Source organism: Myotis daubentonii, chromosome 12, assembly GCF_963259705.1.
Source record: "Myotis daubentonii chromosome 12, mMyoDau2.1, whole genome shotgun sequence".
Classification (NCBI taxonomy): Eukaryota; Metazoa; Chordata; class Mammalia; order Chiroptera; family Vespertilionidae; genus Myotis; species Myotis daubentonii.
This window is the reverse complement of record NC_081851.1, coordinates 24771483-24779835: the sequence shown is the minus strand read 5'-3', so window position 1 is coordinate 24779835 and position 8353 is coordinate 24771483. Positions and strand designations below refer to the sequence as shown.

The window sequence follows — 8353 nt, the reverse complement described above, 5'->3', positions numbered from 1 at the left end:
GTTAAATTGTGGCACACCCAGCTGGTGTCCTACACACACACACATTGGGTGATCAGAAATATCAGAATAAAGTGTTCTGCTGCTGGTGGGAATGCAGACTGGTGCAGCCATTACGGAAAACAGGATGGAGTGTCCTCAAAAAATTAAATATGGAACTGCCATTTGATCCAGTGATCCCACTTTGAGAAGTATATACTAAGAAACCTGAAGCACCAGTCAGAAAGAATATATGCGCCCCTATGTACATAGCCGCACAATTTACAATAGCTAAGATCTGAAAACAGCCCAAATGCCCATCAGTAGATGAGTGAATAAAAAAGCTGTGGCACATTTATACCATGGAATACTATGCAGCAGTAAAAAAAGAAGAATCTCTTACCCTTTGAAACAGCATGGAGAGACCTGGAGAGTATCATGCTCAGAGAAATAAGTCAGTCAGACAAAGACAACTATCACATGATCGGACTCATATGTGGAATCTAAGTAACAAAATAAACTGATGAACAGAGTGGATCCAGAGACATGGAAGCATGAAACAGAGTGTGGGATCTCAGAGGGAAGGTGGGGGAGGGTGGGTGGGAAGGAGGTAATCAACCAAAGACCTTGTATGCATATATGCACAACCCAATTAGGTGCTGAAGGCCTGGGGCGGGAGGTGGGAGGGCGGGCTGGAGGGGGCCAATGGGGGAAAAAGGGGGACATATGTAATACTTTCAACAATAAAGAGTTATTAAAAAAATAAATAAAAATAAAAAATACTCAACAATACTGTAAAAAAAAAAAAGAAATAAAAAACAAAAACATAAAAATAAAAAAAAGACTAAAGTGTTCCGTGTGCAAACAGAAGAGGAAAACTGGATTTTCCCCAAATAGCTTCATTGTTGAGCTTTCTGGGAGCTGGGCAAGTTCTGGGAGCTGGAGGTGTGAAGAAGATGGAAATGCCGAGGATGGCAGCTCTTTGAAGTTGGGGAATGGACACTGTGACTTTGCCGGGGCTGGGGCTGCCATAACAAACTGCTACAGACTGGGCGGCTTACAGCACAGCAGGGTGTCTGGAGGCCAGACATCTGAGAGCAAGGTGCTGGCCGGGCCGCGCTGCCTCTGAGGGCTCCAGGGAAGGACCTGCTCCAGGCCCGGCTCCAGCTTCTGGTGGGTCCTGGGCGTGGGACAGCACACCTCCTGACTTCACGCTGTGTGCTTCCTGTGAGGTGTCTCTGTCCAAATTCCCCCTTTTAGTAAGGATGCCAGCGTATTGGGTTAGGCCCACCCGACTCCAGTGTGACCTCACGTTAACTTGACGCACTGCATCTGCAATGGCCCTATTTTGAAATAAGGTCACATTCTGGAGGTGATGAGGGTTAGGACTTTAACATGCAAATTTGGGGGAGATGCAGCTTAACCCATAACAACTACCAGAGCCTGGTACAGGTACTGTTCAGAGAAATCATTCTTCTCCCACCTTCTGCCTCTGCTCATTGCATGTAGGGACTTTCCTTCTGAGCGTCCTCTGTTTACTCTGGCACCCCTTGCTAAGCTCCTCACGCAGCCCTCCCCCAGGAGGGGAATTGTTCATTGGTGGGCCAGCGCCTGCTCTTTTTGTGCATGTCCACTGGTGGGTGAGGCCGCTGTGGCCACACTCTCTGTCCCCACAGGGACCCACCTTTCCCTTTGGGCCAGCACACCGCATATCCATTTGCCCCAACTCCTAGGAAAGGTCATTTAGGGCTGTTCTTCAAATCCAGCCACATTTCATGTTCCTTGTGGCATCCCCCAAGTGGGCAGCCTGGGGTCTGCTTCAGACCTGACCCCATGAGGATGGAATGTGCAGCTTATCAAAGTTTATGAAAATATAGGTGGTCAGTGCTTACTGATGTCAATAACAGCATCCATGAGAGGCCACCAAGAAGCAAAGACATTTTTTTTTAACAAAGTTTACTTTATTACATTAATTTTACACAGTGAGAGAATATGAAGTGCAGATGTCTAAACTCTCTTGCTGATTCTCTTGAAGACAATGTCACCCAATGTCATGGTCTGAAAGTCAGAAAAGAAATCATGAATAAGTATGATTGCAAAATTGTAGTAAGCATGCAATCTAACCTCTCTAACCATCTGATGTTGAATTGTAAAAGATGACTAAGTCATCAAATCAGCTGTAAATATGCTATCATGTGTAACAGCCCAAGGAGTCCTCTGTTTTTTATAGGATCAGAGAAAGGGTTGGCAATCTTTTCTAAAATCCCAGGCCAACTTTTTGTCACTTTCCTTCCTCATGTGGAGAGTTATCCTGACTCTTACTGAAGTCTTTTCTATATTAATGACTGTTAGAGCGTGACCATCAAAACCAGTTTTCTCCAATCCCATTTCTCAAAGTTGTATTGAGTGCCTACTATGTACCAAACACATGTGGAGTAGCAAGGACACACGTATATGGAAACACCGAGGCACCCAGCCTGGAACATAGCAGGTAGGGCCTAATTTCCTCCAAAGCTGCGAAGCATATAAAACCCCTGGATTTCTTGGGCTTATCAGTTTTTGAGTTTTTGAGGCATGTCCCCTTTCTCCCCCACCTCACCCTCCCACTGATTCTCTTGTACAAGACTGTGGCAATGTCATTAGCGTTAAAAAGGAGTCTCTTAGTTCCTGCAGCAATGAAATGGAATTGGAAAGATTTGGGTTTGAACCTTGGTTCTACAACTCATTGTCGAAGACCTTGGACAGATCAACCTGTCTATTAAACCCCTCATCCTGCCTCCTTCACTGGAGATGTGAGGGCTAGAAGAGATGGAGAGTGTTGAAGGACAATGGTCAAGGCTAAGCCCAGGACTGATCCTCTCCTGCTCCCCTGCTGGTGCCTCCCTGAGCTGCTGTGAATGTGCCCGGGTGCGGGCTGGAACCGCATGTTTCATGGTTGACTCTCACACTTTCCCAAGTTGAGGGATTTTTCCACTTGGACTGAGTGGTGACAGACCCTTAAGCAGCATCCTGCCGGCTGTTACTCCCTGAAGTACAGTCGGGGGCAAGGAAGAGTCAGGGGACATCATTGATGGAGAGACACTGCACTGGGTCGGAGACAGACGTGGCTGACAGCCAGGCGCCAAGGATGACGTGGCACCCACCACGGCAGTGTACCAGATTCGTAAGCTGCCATTAAACTGCCATGAATAGGATTCTCCTTATTAATGCCGAATGGGCAAAGGCATTTGTTGACTGCCCTGGGCTTGTAGGGCATGTAGAAGTCTTTGTGGCTGCTTGGTTAGTGTGGAGGCGGAAGAGAAGGGCTCTGGCTAATGATCATGGCACTGTCATACAACAGAAAAAGCAACAAAAGGACCAACTTTTGGCCAAACAAAGCCTGCCTTGCGTGTGGGTTCTGTGTCAGTGGAAGGGCTGTTCTGTGAATCAGAGGCACACAGGAGGTGATGAGTGGATTCCTGCCCTCTAGCCCGTGAGCGTGTCCCGAGGCCAAATCCCAGTGGAGACTGAGGAGGGTGGGCTGTGCTGGTGGCTCTCCATGACCCCGGTCTCCTCCTACCGAGACCTCTCCTGCCCCATCTTACTAGGTTTGGTGAAGGAAGGGTAGGGCAAGGAGGAGAGAAGGAAGTGGGGAGGCTGGAGTGGCGAATCCGGACCAGGAATGTGGTGGTGGAAGGACAGCCCGAAGGAGCCCAGAGCGAGTGGGGAAGCCCCAGATGGGGCCGCTGCCCGCACATATGGAGTCTGGTGAATTAGAAAAGGGTGCCCCTTCCTCTAGACACTGATCTGTTGGAAAGCTACCCTAATGCACTGAACTCCTAGACTAATACTCCTGACTGGCAGACACTGCACAATTGTAGTAAGTGTGCAAGTCTAACCTGTCTGTAAGGGGAGTGGTTCCCCCGAAGGTGTACTGTGCTGCAACTGTGGGTGGCAGCCCTGTGAGACAGACCCCACTGAGAGGAACCCTAGCTCTGCCTTTCCTCGCTATTTGCTGCCTCAGTGTCCCCATTTAGAAAACGCAGCGTTGCTGGGAAGATTGCAGATATGTGTGTCAATTGCCACACATATTGACACACATAGTGGGTCCTCAGGGGGTGGCAGCAGAGACGAACAGCTGCAAAGGTGGGGGGAAAGGGGCTCCTCACTCGGCCCCGCACTTCTCCCCTCAAGCACTGGGAGTCACAGCTCAGAGTGGCAACTTACGTGGATGACTGTGTCTCCGTTGAGTTCCGTCACGGACTTGATGCCTTTGAACGATGTCACCAGTTTATTCTCACCTTCCAGCTGCACCACTGCCTGCAGGGGACAGAAGAGATGGCCCGTGAGGAAGGGTCTGGCAGGGAGCAAGGCCTTTGCTAATGAGGCTGGGTCCCCGGCATGGGTCTCTGCTGACAACAACCCACCACTCCTCTTTATAGAAGGCCCATCTCCCAGCTCTCTGACTCCTAATAGAAGTGAATTGTATTTAAAAACTAAAAGAAACCCTGGCTGATGTGGCTCAGCAGTTGAGTGTCAACCTATGAACCAGGAGGTCACCTTTCAATTCCTGGTCAGGGCACATGCCTGGGTTGCGGGCTTGATCCCTAGTGGGGAGTGTGCAGGAGGCAGCCAGTCAATGATTCTCTTTCATCATTAATGTTTCTATCTCTGTCTCTCTCTCCATCTCTCTTCCTCTCTCTGAAATCAATAAAAACATTAAAAAATTTACTTAAAAGAAAATCACTAGAAGAAACTGTCAGGGTATCTTTAGCCAGACTTTTAAATTTATGTTTGGTGATCTAGAAATCAGCAATACAACACTTAACTGGCTCAAAACACTAAGGTAAACTTGAGTAAAATCTCAATTCTCCAAGCTAATAGAGGGAGGTGGTAGCAAGATTTAAGAACTGGCCAGTTGGGAGAGCACATCCCAGCATGCTTATCGTTCTTATTGGGGTCTCCTTCTCCAGCTTTATGCATCCAGGGAGAGGCAACAGAAGCCCAGGAAGAGGAAACAGGGAGCAGAAGACACCGGCCAAGTTTAAAAATTTTCCTCAAAAATGGACAATCGGAAAAGGTCTGTGGTAAAACACATGACCACGCGCCCCTTCCTGTGGGCACATAGAAAGGATTTTTCCTCCTAAATTTTATCACAGATTTCCTGACCTGTAGTGTTGTATCTGGAGAAGCAGAAATAAAGACTGATCAGAAGAGGTAAAAATACCAACGTGCTGAGCCGAATGCACGAACTTGTCTGGAGGGGAGGAGTGGAGGCGGCTGCTCAGCGGTGCTGGCCGTGCTGGGGTGGATGGAGTTTCTAAGGAAGGAAGAGAGGCTCCTGGTGGCGGGCACCCCAGTGCCTGGATCTCCATGCCAGCGCCTGCTGACGCTCATTACACACCTGAGCCACAGCCCAGCGGGAGGGATGTGGCCCTGCCTTCAGTCTGGGAAGGGGGATGGTGCCTGTTTTACAGATGACATAGCTGAGGCTGGGGGCTTGGGGATCACCCTTGAAGGTTTGGTATTCTGGGGTTGCCAGCACCTCCTCCAGGAAGCTTCTCCCCAGGACCACTGGCTCGAAGCCCAGCAAAGCCAGTTTAATTTGGACTCCAGGAGACCCAGGCTCTGTGAAGGGTTTTTCAGTGACCCCCACTTGCCCACTGTTGGGCCTGGAAGAACCTGGGACTTAGTCCCTGGCTGTAGGCATGGCTCCGCCAGTTCCTCCGCATTGGGGAGCTCGGATTCTTGGCCAGCCCACCCCATCATCAGTCCTTAGGGAAATTTTCCCTAAGAGCTTCTTCCCCAAGCGTTGACTTTGTCTCTCTGCTTCTCGCCCCAGAAGTAAGTTCAGAGATAGGGCATCCATGGTGGGAATTGTGAGGTGTGACCCTCGAGGGAGGAAGCCCTGGGACCAAGCTCCAAGAAAAGTTCCAGAAGCAGAGTGTGGCTGGAGGGGCATCTCCTACCTTGACCTTCTCCCCGGTCATGGTCTCCAGCTCGCACTCCTCCCCCAAGGTGAACTCGTTCTGGATCACCTTGGACCCGGTGGTGACGGTGAGCTTGAAGTGCTTCCCATTCTGCACGACTTCCGACACCCCCTTGATGTCCTTCCCCTTCTGGATGAGGTCGTCAGGCAGACCTGGTGGAAACCATCTGAGGTTTAGAGATGGCAGAGGCGGGAGCTGCCAGGCAGTGGCCACAGAGAAAGTTTGTAGTACGGAGCGGGAGAGGGAGGTGCTGTGACTCCCTGGAGGCTACAGGCATGGAATCCTCTGAGTAACATGGGCCTTGACCTTTGAAAGGAAAGGTCAGTGGCCTGACTTGACCTGCCCTGGCCCGCTCACCATCTTGTCAGTTGGTTCATAAAGAAGACGCTCCTCTGGCCTGAAGACCTCTCCTGTCTTTTTTTTTTTTTAATCCTCACCAGAGGATTTTTTAGAGAGAGTGGAAGCTAGAGGGAAAGACAGAGAGAAACATCGATGTGAGAGAAACACATCAATTGGTTGCCTCCTGCGTGCTCCCTGACCGGGGAGGAGTCTGCAACCAAGCTGCGTGCCCCCAACTGTAATCGAACCTGGGACCCTTTGGTCTGCAGGCTGATGCTCTATCCACTGAGCCAAACCGGCTAGGGCTGAAGACCTCTCCCGTCGTGAGCACCTGGTTCTTGCTCACTCTCCTTCCTCACTCTTCCTCCTTTAACACCCAGAGCATAAGCATTTCATCCTCCACACTCAAGTTGGCTGATACAGTTTATCTTCCAAGCCAGGTCACTCTTGAGAGTGAGACGTGGGGTTGGGGTGCTATGATGCCAGAGCAACATGTACCAACTGGGCCTGTCCTGGTTGACATCTGTCCACCCAGCCCTATCTCAACCTCTGCTGGCAAGGCTCTCGAAGAGGAGGTATCAGGAGTCCCTTGCCCTGGGACAGAGCTTCACAAATGTCAGAGCATGTCTGTGGTGTCATGTGAATTGAGGTTTACAAACCCACGTGCACTGATAGTGTCCTGTTGCACAGGTGAGGGATGTGAGCCACAGAGAGGTGGCATGACTTGCCCTACAGTAGATCCAAGCTCTCTGCTGGCCCTGAAGTCCCTCCTCCCTCTGTCATTGCTGTCTTTCCCACCCTTCTCCCTCTTGGCGCCCTTCCTTGTCACATGGCCCCTTTGCTTGTAAGGTTTCCTCTACCGGGAGTACCATCCCCTTTTCCAGTCCCCTAGTGGACACCTGCTCATCTCCCAAGGTTAGCCAAGGCTCACCTTCATCACATCAAACCTCCTCTCCTTGCCCTCCCATGAGCACCACATCCTCCTGCACAATCCTCTGGGGGACACAGCAGGTGAAAGTGGGGTCTCTGGGAGCCAGTGCCTGCTTCAATTCCTGGTGCAAACACTCCCTACCTGAGTGACCTTGGTTGGGATTACTTAACCCTTTAAGGTCTCAGTTGCTTTGACTGTAAAATGGGAAAAATAATAGTACCCAACTCAGAGTTCTTTCATTGAGGATTCAATGGGATATTGCATATCAAGGGCTTGGCACAGTGCCTGGCACTGAGTCAACGCTCAATACGCATTAGGAGATTCTTTATTGTATTTATTTCGTCTCCTTTTCCTCGCTAAACTGTGACTTTGGAAATGGGGCTCAATGTCATGTGTCCCTTGTATCTGTCCAGCACGGTGCTTAGAATATGGTTGGGCTTGAATCAATGCTAGGAGAATGAATGGCTGGCTGGATGAATGAATGAATGAACAAGGTCACACAGTGAGTTACTAGCAGAAGTGGCTTCAATCCAAATCAGACACTTGTTCAGTGCTCCTTGCACTCGCCTGTGGGTGGCCTCGTTCAGTGAGGACCAGCACAAGCTGCCAGTGACTGCAAAAGGAACACGCATCACAGGGCCCTGGTCTGCAGAAAGCCCGAGCCTCTCCCATCCCAGCATCCAGCCTGCATCTGTGACCGGCCACCCCCTGCCAGCTCAGACACTGATTGCCATGACCGCCGGCTCGGTGCCCAGGTCAGCACTCACCAATTGCCTTCATGAAGGGCTCAAAGTTTTCCTGGCTCTGCAGCTGGTACTTGCCGGAGAAATTCATGGTGGCGATGAGGCTTCCTCCACAGTTGGTCTGCAGCTCTGCTGGTGGGGCTGGCCAGTGTGGGCTGATTTATAAGAGGTTATTTCCCCTTTGAGTGTTGGCCATAGGTCAGCATCTGTCACCTCCTTTATGGCCAGGTTCAAATATTAACTCGAGAGCAATGGTCAACGATAAAAAACACACAGGAGGGGCACAGCAGAGATTTGCTCTAATTCAGCAAACATTAACGGGTGTCAATCAAATGCAGAGCCCTATGGTCCTGCAGCCTTTAAGGTGCTCCTCACCCATGAAATGTGTGTGTACA

At 50.2% G+C, this 8353-nt stretch overlaps 1 protein-coding gene across 1 annotated transcript; it reads right to left on the bottom strand.

Annotated features, from left to right (window-relative positions):
• Positions 1-1915: 1915 nt before the first annotated feature.
• On the bottom strand, positions 1916-8138 carry FABP1 (fatty acid binding protein 1). Its single transcript, XM_059659205.1, has 4 exons — positions 7983-8138; positions 5925-6097; positions 4183-4275; positions 1916-2034 (listed from the first exon to the last, which is right to left on the bottom strand). The coding sequence occupies exons 1-4, from the start codon at positions 8047-8049 to the stop codon at positions 1984-1986; spliced, it is 384 nt and encodes a 127-aa protein (XP_059515188.1). The 5' UTR covers positions 8050-8138; the 3' UTR covers positions 1916-1983.
• Positions 8139-8353: the final 215 nt, after the last annotated feature.

Excerpts from the sequence above, each read along its gene's own strand:
- FABP1 (XM_059659205.1), bottom strand. The coding sequence starts at position 8,049 with ATGAATTTCTCCGGCAAGTACCAGCTGCAGAGCCAGGAAAACTTTGAG. Across the intron at positions 6,098-7,982 it reads GCCCTTCATGAAGGCAATTG|GTCTGCCTGACGACCTCATC; the intron begins GTGAGTGCTGAC and ends GGTTTCCACCAG. Across the intron at positions 4,276-5,924 it reads TGACCGGGGAGAAGGTCAAG|GCAGTGGTGCAGCTGGAAGG; the intron begins GTAGGAGATGCC and ends TGTCCCCTGCAG.